Source organism: Oncorhynchus kisutch, linkage group LG14 (genome assembly GCF_002021735.2).
Source record: "Oncorhynchus kisutch isolate 150728-3 linkage group LG14, Okis_V2, whole genome shotgun sequence".
Classification (NCBI taxonomy): domain Eukaryota; kingdom Metazoa; phylum Chordata; class Actinopteri; order Salmoniformes; family Salmonidae; genus Oncorhynchus; species Oncorhynchus kisutch.
Window position 1 is genome coordinate 58,851,514 of NC_034187.2, and position 13,107 is coordinate 58,864,620.

At 44.6% G+C, this 13,107-nt stretch overlaps 1 protein-coding gene across 1 annotated transcript in view; it reads right to left on the reverse strand.

The window, feature by feature from the left end:
- Positions 1-2,641: 2,641 nt before the first annotated feature.
- Positions 2,642-13,107, reverse strand: part of LOC109903568 (teashirt homolog 1) — a 32,978-nt gene continuing 22,512 nt past the window's right edge. The window contains exon 2 of the mRNA XM_020500350.2: positions 2,642-7,144. Coding sequence (XP_020355939.1) covers positions 3,756-7,144 — 3,389 coding nt within the window. The 3' untranslated portion in view covers positions 2,642-3,755. The remainder of the gene's footprint in view (positions 7,145-13,107) is intronic.

Sequence of the window (13,107 nt, forward strand, 5' to 3'; positions counted from 1 at the left end):
ATGTTTGTGGCAAATTCAACACAACACATCACTGAGTACTACTATTCATATTTTCAAGCTGGTGGTGGCAGCATCATGTTATGGGCATGCTTGTCATCGGCAAGGACTAGGACGTTTTTTGGGATAAAAATAAACGGAATAGAGCTAAGCACAGGCAACATCCTAGAGGAAATCCTCATTCAGTCGGCTTTCCAGCAGTTACTGGAAGACAAATTCAACTTTCAGCAGAACAATAACCTTAAACACAAGGCCAAATATACACTGTAGTTGTTCCTGAGTGGTCTAGTTAGTTTTGACTTAAATCACCTTGATAATATAGGGCAAGACCTTCAAATGGCTGTTTAGCAATGACCAACCAACTTGACAGAGCTGGAATAGTTAAATAAATAATGTGCGAATATTGTACAACCCAGGTGTGCAAAGCTCTTAGAGACTTACCCAGAAGGACTCACGGCTGTAATCACTGACAATGGTATTAGTTCTAACATGTATTGACTCAGGGGTGTGAATATTTGTGTAAATTAGATATTTCTGCATTTCATTTTCAATACATTTGCTAATATTTCAAAAGACAAAAATCACTTTCTCATTATGGGATATTGTGTGTAGATGGGTGAATCAGTTAATCCATTTTGAATTCAGGCTGTAACACAACAAAACAAAATGTGGAATAAATCAAGGGGTAGTATCTGAAGGAACGGTGCAGCATGTGATACCAGACCATGAGTTCAAATGGCCTTGAGTGTTTGCTGGAGCCAGCCTTTAGTACCAGATGGTTTGCACATTTGGGACTGTTCCATTGTGCCAAGCAAGCTCAATCAAGCCCAGGTAAAGCATTTTTTAATTAAATTCCAGTAGATAGCAGACTATACCACTAAACCAGCAACTTCTTTACACAAAGGGAACTTGGTAAGTGGACCCCACGTCTACCCAATCAGTGACTAAACATAAGCCGATACATAATTTCATAAGATACTGTACCTGAACTTCTCCCAATAAATGTTTTCCATTTAAGAATATTTCCACCTGTTTGTACCAACTGAACAAACCCCATATATTCGTATTTCAAAGCAGTGTTTACCCCCAATGTTTATGTCCCATGTCGACTCAACTTTTCTCTGTGACTTAAATCCCTTAGAATGTGTTTTTTTCCTTTTATGACTTCCAGGTACTGACTTCCCCGGCTCCTTATTGTTTCTCTCTAAAGTGCCTCAGGCGAGTGTAAAAGAGATGTGTTGGGTGGCAGTACTGTGTCATCTTAAATACCTTCCGGAAGAAACCTGCCATGCCCCCTTTATCGAGTTCCCAGGTGCCTCAGAGAAATTGGAGGCTTAATTCTATAATACATCTGAAACTGTTAAGTCCCTCACAAATCCTGATTTTAATGACAATGTCCTTTATTCTCTATATTTTGGCAAGAGAAGTGACTAAGCCTACTGTATATACCCATGTCCCATGGTAACTTAAATTTGAAGCTATTCCTACTGGGATTAAATGTGCTGAGCGTCAATTCTTTGAGTTCTGTTTTTTCTAATAGTCAGATGCCATTGACTACTGATCTTTGAACTTGTGGAGGACAATTGCTCTGGCCTATCTGTGATGGCATAGAAACTCACTGTAATATACAATGTGTATGTTACATTATCTAATGAAATCATTGGATTGGGCAGAGGATATTAGATTTTGCTAGCATCAAAACAATAAATTGAGTTCTCTACCGGTCACACTGGTGTACCTATGATACTATTTAACCAATGATTTATGGCACATGACATATGCAACACTTACGACTATACTATGACACCTGTCATTACCAATCCATGACATTCAAGAGATTCATAATATTATTTGATTGACTGATGTGTACAGTTTTGGGAAACTATTTGTCTGTTCAAGTAAAAGAGAGTTTGAGATTATATATTCTCTCTCATACCCCGTATAGATTTTTTTTCTCTGTGGCCCCCTGTGTCCACAACACATAACCGTCCCGTAATTGAGTTGAAAGGAGTAAACGTTTGATTCCTGAGGTCCAACGAATCCCCCCTGGAATCCAGTGTGTTGTGTTCGAGGCAAAGCTATGCAAATCTGCTTAACTGTGCCTCCCGATGTTGTCGTCTGCTCTGCAGGTAGTTGCATTGTGGCCTTATGATTACAGCGATTGACATAGTCTAAGCGCTAGGGCCGCTCTAAGATCATTAACCAAAGGGGAAGGCCGTCACCAGAAACAAACTGCTATGAGAAGACAGAGAAGCTTAACAGACGCTGTTGTGCCAAACCCACAAGATTCTCCACTACTTTGTCACGTGAATCTCTTCAAAGTGCAGCTTGTTGTTTGTGGGTCCCCGTGACACATTACCTGGTTTCTGTGACTTCATTAATGCTCATTGGTGTGTGTCATCAAGAGGCTGACAGACAAAACACACAATTTGACAGTCAATAGGAGTGTCTCTAAATCAGTGATAGATAAACTACATATGAAAGGTCATGTCTTGACCACTTAAAACAAACATTTTTTCTGAGGGTCAGGTTATCTTGAAGTCGAGAATTTACATATCCACTACGAATAAATAAAAGGTATGTTTTCCTCCATGATGCTACATAGCCTTATTGGAAGAAAAAAATCAAATTTAACAAACCAGAATCCAGGTTTAGAGTTTATTTTACAATTGCAGAAAAAAAACAATACTTTCATGATTTAGAGGATAGAATTCTCAACAGTATTAATGATAAAACATTGAAATGTATAATTTATTGTGCATTGCATGTTTATTGTAACATACAGTACCATGCATCAGAAGAGATGGCCCATGTAGTTATATTTAATCATGTAAACCACAACGAAGGACTTACTTTTCATTGAAAAAGGACATGTTCTGGCTCTACAGTATATATATATACTGTATATATTTATACCTATATACAGTACATAGTTATTTATTTTTTCCATATTTTCTATAAAGTGACAATAGAAAAATGCACACAGTACAAAGAATGTTGAGCGTCTGCAAATAGCAAGATATGATTACATACATTTACACATACTTGCTGATCATTTATATATTTATCAGTTTTAAAACCTCATTTACAAGTTGAAACTGAAGCGGCACACAATAATAAAAATACAACTGGTATCAAAGCAAAAATAATACTTGATTAGTGAAACAAATATGCAGAGAAAAGCTGAACATATTCATGAGTATTCTGTTCTTTCTGCAGTTTGTCATTAGGCCTACATATCATCCTTTAACATGTTCTACCCCATATGCAATTTGGAGGTGATCAGGAGAAGTGAGAATCTAAACGTTGAAATATCAGTGCCATTTGAGTTTATTTTAACAATCCTAATGTGTACCTCTTCATAGTAGCCCAAGTGCAGAAATCCTTCTTACTTTTTCTCTTAAAATGCATTTCCAACATGATTAGTTGAAAACAACAAAAAACCTTCATATCAATCATATATTTTCAGAATTTGTGTGTTTGCGTCAATATTTTGGTTTTGTTTAAACGTTGGTTAAATCTTAATTCACTGAAAAACATGCACAGACAAAAGATCCTCAAGATCATAGAAACGATCCGCTAAATGTGTGTTGAAAAATAAAAAGACAACTGAAATCCAAAAACAGAACATGGCCCAGTTCTATGACAGCAGTTACTTCGGACTGATTCCACAAAGTCTCAGTTGAGATGCAGTGCAGTATTGAGATATAGTGCAACGGTTCAGTAATCAGTCATGCCATCAGCTTCGTCCACCCCATCTAGGCTTTATCAAACTTTTCTAGTTCAGTGACAAAGACGAGGTGGTCCTCCGGCGACTTGCCGTGCGTTTTGCTAAGGTGAAGCTTGACCGCGTGCTTGCTGACAAAGGTCCGATTGCAAAGCGTGCACTGAAATACAGAGCCCGAGTCTTCCTCGGTAAGTCCCAGGGAACTGAAAGTCTTCTCTGTTATCATTCTGGTAACTGCCTGCTGCTCCCTAATGTGATCTATTGAAAGCTTGGAGAGGTCCTTCATGCTAAAGCCTAAGTGGGACTCCAAATGATTTATGTAAGAGGAAGGAGTCCTAAACTGAGAGGCACAGTCACTGCACAGAAACAGGGGCTGGCCCGAGTCAATGTTCTTCAGGAATTTTGTCCCGCCTGTCCGCCTCAGCTGGTACTTGACGTTGGCCAGCCAATGGGAGATAGTGGTCAAGGAGAGACCGGTGAACTTGCAGATGTGGACCCGCTCCTGGGGGCCTAGGTCAGTCATGACGAACTTGCCGTCAGACGTCTCCCGGAGACAGGAGGTAAACTGGGCCTGAAGGATGAGGAGGTGCTGAGGATTCCAGTTGGACTGCCGGCCTTTCCTTTTCTGGACTGCAGAGAGCTCCTCCAAGCCATCCTCGAAGGCGCTGTTGTCCGCATCAGATTTCTCCGAGATGGAGGACGGAGTGGAGGATTTGGGCGTCAGACGGCCAGTCAGGTTCTTGACCATGTCGGAGATGTCCATCAAAGCATTTTGGGACGACAGAGATTCAGACAAGCTTGAGAGGATGGGTCTGTTGCTGTTATTGGTATTACAGTTGGGAGTGCTGTTTAGTGTAGTGAAGGTGCTGTTTGCAGTTAGTCCGTTAGTGACTTTGGATTTCGTCAAGTCCATGGGCTGGTCATTGTTGTCATAGAATGGATTGATTGACTGAACCGGTTTGACCTGAGTGGAGATGTTCATGGGCTTCTCCACCATGTTGTTACTGATCTTGTACAGCTTCGACAGAGGGTCTAGATAGGGGGTGGCCGTCTTTGAGGCCTTTCCCAAGTGATTGTTCATGATGGACTGCAACGCACTGAGGGGGTTGACAAAAGGCTGCTCCGGTGAGTGATCAGTGATGATTCCCAAGCTGTTACAGCTGTTTCCAACTGCCGTTTTTGGCACGTCTGTTCCGTTCTTCGTTGACAAATCTGCTTTGTTGTCTTTTGCCTCTCCCTCTCTGCTTCTAGGCTCACTCTGATCCTCTACAGCAATGTGTTTCACTGGCTTGTTGAGGCTATCCACCTTGGGTGAGCCCCTCCTCTCCTTGGACAGTGGAGAGGGTGACTTGGCAGATCTCGCTTTGAATTTATTTTCGGAAGTCTTTTCCTCCTTCTCCTTCTTCACAGTGACCTTCCCTGTGACTTTTTCCACCAGCTCTTCCATGGCCAACACATTGTTCTTGTGGCTTGGAGGTGGGGAAGGGCTGCTCGGAGAGTGGATCAGATTGCTGGAGTCAGAGGACATCATCTTCAAGCTGCTAGTGCTGAACAAGGGTTGAACCACCTGGACACTCTGCATGGAGGACTTCAAAGACCCATGGAGCTGGTAGGCAGCGTGGATGCTAGGGTAGCCAGCACCACCCCAAGTGGGCGTGCCAGTCTGGGCCTTGCTGATTGCACTTGACACAGTGAACTCTAAGGACTTCAGGATATCCAGACCTCCTTTGGGAGTCTCCTCCAGGTCTTCCTCTGTGAGATACTTGTAATGTCCAGCCTTGCCAGGTTTCTCGCATTTCTCAGTCGGATCCTCTTTCTCCTCTTTGATCTTCTTCTCTGGTTCACTCATCACCATGTTCTCCTCATGCTCCTCCCTTTTCTCTTCAGTGGAGGAGGAGTGCAAGGGAGGAGAATCCGGCTGTGACTTCACATTGGACACCGGGAGTCGTGTAGAGGTCGGAGGGAGAGGAATGGACTGTATATTTTCCTCAACCACGGGGTCAAACACCAACTGCTTCCCCTTTTTGGACGCCGAGTTGGTCACTTTCAGAAAGTGTCCTGTGACCATCATGTGGGCTGTCAGTTGTTGCAGGGTGTCGTGGGAACTCCCGCACTCCATGCATTTGAGGATCTGGGCCTTACGTGCCTCAAACTGCCAGGTGTAACTGGCGCCATTTTGGTAGCCGTAGCGGTTATTTGCTGTGACATAGGGGTTAACGACTTTCTGGTCTTTTGAGGTCTCTCCCAGGTGTACACCAGGTGTGTTGTGGACAGACTCTGGTGAGCATGGGGACATCAAGTCCTGAAATGCTCTTTTTCTGGTAGGGGGCACCAGCTTTGAGACGAGGGCTGACATGGGTTCTTTTAGAGGCACTTTCTGGTAGTGTTTTGTTTTGATCATGTGGACGCTGAGGTCCTGCAGGGATTCAAAGGAGTGTCCGCAGTACATGCACTTGAGCACCTTTTGAGCGTCCTCCTTGCCTTCCATCTCCATGAGGGAGCGCTTACGGGGCTTGGACCACCTCTTTCCCCGCTCCTCCTCCTTGTCTTTGTTGTCATCACGGTAGTGGCCCGACTCACTCATGTGCACCGTGAGCCCCACCAGTGTGTCATAGGCTCCGCTGCAATCCTTGCATCGGAACTTGCTGGCACCGGTGAACACCGGGCCGTAGAGCTTGTTGTTCTGCCGGTACAGCTGCACAGTGCTGAAGAGGCTTGGCTCGGGGAGGAGATTGTATGGTGTATGCTGAAGAGTTTTGGCCAAAGCAGCTTGGTGCCAGTCGTAGGCCACTCCACCGGTGCTGCCAGTGTTGGTAGTATTAGCGGTGCTTGTAGCGCTAGTGTTGCTGGTAGTGTTGGCAGGGGCAGAGGTGCCACTGCTGCTGTTGCTGTTGGTGTGGTTATTATTGTTCACAAGGCTGTTAGCATGACTGTTAAGGATAACGTTGCTCCCCTTGTGGCTGCTTCCATTGCTGTTGCTGATCACACTGCTGACCTTGTTGCTGTTACTTCTCAGCATGTCCATAGTGATGCTGGACCAAGAGGCTTCAGAGATCAGGTTAGCATATACGGCTTTCATCTGAGCCAGGCTGTCCTGCAGAGACAGGCCGTTGGGGACCTTCAGGTGTTCTACTTCGCCTCTGACTGCCTCCTCCTCCTCCTTATCAAGTCCGTCCTTGGAGGGAGTACTCTGGAAGTCAATAAGCTGGTCGCTGGTATCACTGAGTGGAGAGGCATAGCCGGCGTCCGGGTTGGTCCCATTGCTGAGCGGGGAGTTCTGGAAGCTGAATCGGTCCCCGGCGTCGTCATCCTCATTGCAGAGGTACTCGCCGTCATGGCCGTCTAAGGAGAGGCCGTCGTCCTGCAGGTGCTCCTCATCGATCTTGTCATCAGCCTTAAATTCCTCCTCGTCCCCGTAAGCTGAAAAACACAAGATGAGAGGAAAAAGGGACATCAGCCAACTCATCGGGGCAAAACATCCCATCAGATGTGTATAGAGATTCTTGATGTGTTTATCCCGTAATGCGTGTCTGTGTTTAACGTGTGTATACCCTGCATGTCTGTGTCTCGGAGTGTGTAAGAGTGGGTGGGTGCAATGATTCTTAAGATATTTCAGTCAATAGTCCTGGCGGAGGATGCTGCTTTGCAATTATAAAAGTGGCAAACGTCCATATCTTGACGATGATAGATAGTCCCCTACACTGTGCAGCCTAACGAAGGCATCAAACAGTATGGCTCAGCAAGGGTAAAGGAGAACAAAGATGAGCAAGAGGAATATTTCCCCTTGAGTTCAAAAACTAGGGACACAAGCACAATTCTACATGATGGAAAACCGGTTCCCAAAGCAGCAGATGCATATTAATCAACAGCGAGAGTCCACTGCGTTTGACAAAAAAGGTCAGTAGCCTACATTCAGTATGTTAGAACTCTCGTGTTTGTTGCTTTGTCGTGCTTTTACGTTTCAACTGCACGCTGTCATACACTCTATATGGATGTATACTGTTGAATGCAAAGATAAAGGAAAGTTGACTGTCTTAAATCCTATCCATTTCAAATATCCAAATGATTAGACTGCCCAGGAAAAAAAGGTGACCAACAGTCACAAGCCAGTTCATGTACTAAAATGGCTGCCTCTCTTCTAGATGGAGGGCACGGACTCTCTCTGACTTTGAACCAGTCTCTAATGCCACTGTGCCACTCACACCCTGCTCCGTGACGTGTGACATAGCGATAGCGGGTGAGCGTGCCAGGCCCTCGGCTGGGATGGCACAGAGTTGGCATTGGCAGTGGAAGTCCTCACAGTATGACTCGTGGAAATTGCCGGTGGACATGACATGCCATGTTGTCACCGTCCATGCTGTACTAGTTCTCAGGGAGTCAAGTGTGCCGGCTTGCGGGGGAGAAGGGAAACAGTGTTACCCACAGAGGATGGGGGGGGGGGGCGTGAGTTCTGAGTAGGTTTTCTCCACACAGAATGACTGTCAAGGTTATATCAAGGTTCCTCTACATTTAATCATAGTACTTTTTAGTATTTTTTTCAAATCAGAATTGAGGAAAAACTACACATTTGACCTATATGTTTATAAAAAATACATGTTTTCTTCAATACCAAAAAGATGATGTAGTCCTTATGTGGTAGTTCATCAGATAAAGGACGATTAAATGTTTTAATGAGTAACAACAGCATGGCTATGGTATGTGGCTAATGAAATAGCATTTTCCTCTGGGTTTGACACTTTTTAAGTGTTGCCAACCTCGAAAAGAGAATAATGGAACTCTTTGTCGGGGCACAAGATGAGAGAAAAATACTCCATCCATACCATTTACTTAATGACCATTATGGAACAGGACCGAGCACTTGACAAGGCACTGCCTGTGTTGATCAGCTGCCTGAGTGGATATCTTTAATGGCAGACAAACAACATGTGATTCCAACCCCTGTAGCTATGCAGGAATTATGGCAGAAATGTTACTTTGAGAATAAGCCTATAGACAGTGTCAACCGTCTCTCAAGTATAATTACAGGCCCTCTGGACTCCGAGACAATGTCAGACATCAACTTTCTCTAAACTGCACTAAGTAGCAAATTAAGAGTTGTAGAGGAACGTATTTCCAACTGTCAAACCTGTTCGAATTTTGCAATATTATGTCATGTTTCATTCGATATGACAATGTGCTGCATGGTAATCGTGAAGGAGAAATACATCGAGAAAAGGACAGAGAGAGGGAGCGAGAGAGTGAAAGAGAGACAGAGACAGACAGATGGAGACAGAGCTCGGGCAGTTCACCTTATCCTCTCCCATAAGATGCTTGTCCAAGGTGCCAGTATCAGTCTCTAGCGAGGAGGCAGATGTGCTGTCAGCCCCAGAACAGCGTGTTGCTGCTCAGGCCCATAATCAGAGAAGACATAATACCTGATGTTTGTGAGCTGCCATTTACTGCTGCCTGGGAAAAGCTGGAGGGCCATAAGCAACTGTGACTACGGTGTGTGTGTGTGTGTGTGTGTGTGTGTCTCAGTCTCTCTGTGTCTGCGTGCGTGTGCTGATATAAATGTGTATGAACATCCGTCGCTGTGCTAGCGTGTACTGAATGTGTAGACGTACACACAAAAGATAATACTGCACTATTGCTCACATAATACCTGCAATCTATCTGTCCAATATTACAACTATGCCTACCCCAGAGCCCGACATTACACCCTTTCAAAAAGAATCAAATTCAAGCCAATGTCAAAATAATATAAAAATCAACAGTCGGTGAATTGTCAAGAGCATTCCGTATTTCATTTCATTAGAGCGTTTGGTTGAGTACCTCAAAGCACTGAAAACTCCCCCATCACGCTTACTCTCTCGCAGTCTCTAAATAGCTCATCACAGTAAAGAACGCACCCCACCCCCAAAAAATTGCAGTCTCCACTATAGTTACCCGTAGCTCTTAATGAGTGGAATGGGTAAAGAGAGACAGCCTCGACAGAAAAGACAACCTGACATCTCTTAAAAATAAAGTCAGTCTTTTCCTGCACACACCTCAGCCCAGACCCCCCCCCCCCCCCCACCGACACACACACTTCCCCCAACATCCCCAGTCTGCTGCCTCCACCTCGACAGCCATCAAATCAAATCAAATCGGTTTTGTCACATGAGCCGAATAGCGCGAAATGCTTACGTGGAAGCCCTAACCAACGGCGCAGTTCAAGTGTCAAATCATGTATCAGTGTCAGGTGTTCGGGTCAGGGTGGTGGGTGTCAAGTGTCCACAAAACGAGCCTTTGTTTCTAAGCAAAAGAAGAAAAAACAACATAGAAGTCAGACATTTTTTCTTCTTCTCTCCCTCCTTTTTTTTTGCATCTGTGGGGAGAAAGAAAAAGAGCTCCTGGTGCCACCGGCGGCTAATAAGGCAATCAGAGATGGGGAGATGCTGACACTACTCGTTGAGCCGCCTGCTTTCAAGCCTCACTCAGAACAATGGAGAGAGGGGAGAGGGAGGGGGAGGATTAAAAATGGGGCAGGGAAGGAAGGGGGATGCTGTTGTGGTTGTCAGTCAAAAAAAAGAGAGAGAAAATAAAAAAATAAGCCCACTTTGTGCTGTCATGGAGAATGGAAGAGGAAAAGGTTTGTAACAACAAAAAAAGGAGGGAAAAAAGGTGCATTTAGGAGTTAGCTGACAGAGGTGTGAGCAGGAGAGTTGGTCTGTCTATGGGTGGGTCTGAAATGGTAGAGGGGAAAGTATGTGAAATTGACTGTAACCTGAGGCAGCAAGACACAAAGTAGAAGGTGTGCATTTGTATGTGTGTTTGTGCGAGTGAGGGTTAGTTTGTAAGCATTTATTCCTATCTATCCACCTGGTGTGCTAGGGAGATATTCTGTGTGCATCTATCCATCAGGTTTGTCCCTGTGTGTGTGTGTGTGTGTGTGTGTGTGTGTGTGTGTGTGTGTGTGTGTGTTTGTCTCACTACATTCATGTGTTTCTTGTATCTGACAACCCATGTGTGTGTTTGTCACTTAAGTGTTTGTGTCAGTGTCAATGACGTGTGTGTGTGTGTTAGTATGTGTGTGTCAGTGTGTGTGTGTCAAACACAGAGGGGACATGTGACGGCTGTGGAAAGAAGAGGGAGAGCAGGCCATCTGCGTCCAGAGACTAGCCTGTCACTTTGGCCCGGGCTTCCTCCAGACAGGTGACACCTCAGCAGGACACTACCGGGCCTTTGCTGTCACACACACACACACCACCCCTAAGTGTATAGTACATAGATAAAAACAGACGGATATTCTCACAGTCACTCACACGGAAACATGTACAAGCCTTCTCTATGCCAAGCTCCAATCTGCGATACAATACTACATTTATCGGAAAAAATTGTCATCCGTTATAGCTAAGCATAAAAATAACCTTTGTACTTTCACAGTACTGTTTCTGCATTGTGTCTATGGCACAGAGTTTGTGATACTATGCACAATGATTTCCCAACTAGCTGTGCTTTCTCTCACATGCACTACTGCGTTGACATTCTCAAAAATGACATCGGAACAACTTGAGAATCAACTGCTTCAAAACAAATTAGGTGGAAATGAACTTTTGCTTTCCGAGAGAACCGGCAGTTTCTCTCTCCATATAATGTTATATTAGAACGTCTGAAAAATGGAGTCATTTCACATACTGTATATTTCTCCTTGCTCGTTTCTCTTGTGCAAATCTGCCACTTAAACCCATAATGCTATCTGTCATGGGACACTGAGGCTACACCATTTGGCTGGTGTCAAACTTAACCAAAGCCTTCGGGAGAGAAACAACGTGAGACAGGGAGCGAGTGCAGTTGAGCGAGAAGCAGCACCGCCGAATTGCAACTCACACACATGCCACACACACACACACACCCCCCTCTCAACTCTCCTTATTTATTTACTCTGTCTCTGAGAAGAGGACCAATCCCGGCAGTCATTTGTGGTGCTAATGTCCAATTCCGCCTGCTCTCACTCCTCTGATTTAGCCTGTGTCGGGCTCTCTGCTATTCCAGACGGGCAACCGAGTCGCCGTTTAGACGCCCTTCAAAATGGGGGCTGAAACGTTGCGAGTCGTATTCCTTTCTCCCCGCTTCGCTTTGTCACCGGCCCCTCCGCTGTGATAGCTTTGGACAGGCCTGATCAGTGTGTGTCATTTGACCTGCATGGTGTGTGTGTGTGTGTGTGTGAGGGAGAGGGGGACAGTGGGACAGGCTGTAAATAAAATGACATTATTATTTCCTCTGTCCTATCATGTAGAAAAGCCAATTATGGTAATGCAGAGCATGTCAGGGAGAATACAGAACAATCTCATTCTCCCTCTTCTCTTCTCTTTCGTCTTCTTCTTCTCTGGGACAGCCACTGCTGCACATGCCGGGGTGGTGTGATCCTGTCTGTTCCAAGCGCTAGTGGGCCCGATGCTAAAGCAAGCTGGCGTTTAGGCCTAGTGCCTACGTTCCCTAAGACTGAGGAAAAACAGACCTTTTCATTTACGTCTGTGTGTAAAAGGGTCGACAGCGTAGGCTTCATTTCGAGATGATTCTCAGTTGTAAAAATAAAAATAAAACCCACAGGGAATCCTATTTGTTGGGCATTTTATTTAGTGTAATGGTGAGGACATCTTTGTTTTGTTCTTTACTCTCTCATGACTGCTGATGGTATACAATCTCCTTTAAGAAATAATGAAGGTATTATTCAGCAAGCAAAGTTTGAATGCTATTTCGGGTGTCCAAACCTATTTGCCCCTCAATATGCCCAGGCACAACCTATAGCAGGGAAGAGCAATCCCAGAAACCGTCCCTGCATGAAGCCTTTTGCTAGGCCGTCATTGTAATTAAGAATGTGTTCTTAACTGACTTGCCTAGTTAAATAAAGGTTAAACAAATAAATGATCTTTTTCCACCATACCATCCTTGCTTAGGGTGTTACCCTAAGCAGGGGTGGGGGCTTTGAAGTTCTGAGGCTTGTTTTACACAGACTCCACCCACCTCTCTCCAGTATAAACGCCCCCTCCCACCTCTAGAAGGTGACATTGATTTGTGTTGCCGTGGATTCTGTGGAGTGGTTGCTATAAATTAATATATGCTTTTCCCTCAACTTCCCCTTCGAAAAGTCTGTTCACAGTTCCACGCCCCCCAATCCCCGCCGCCCATGTGGAATAATTAACCATATGGCACAATACCTGCGGGGCCTCCAATAGCTGGTGTACTGTTCCAGCAGGACGTGCAAATTCATCTACTCGGCTTTCCAAATCTTCATGAGGTGGAGGACAACAATGTTTGCTACGCAACTGAGTGCCCGCGTTCACTTTTGACAAGACATGTGAAATGTCAGATAAAGATAAACATTAAAGAAAATATACAATAAAAAGATACAAAGTTGTATT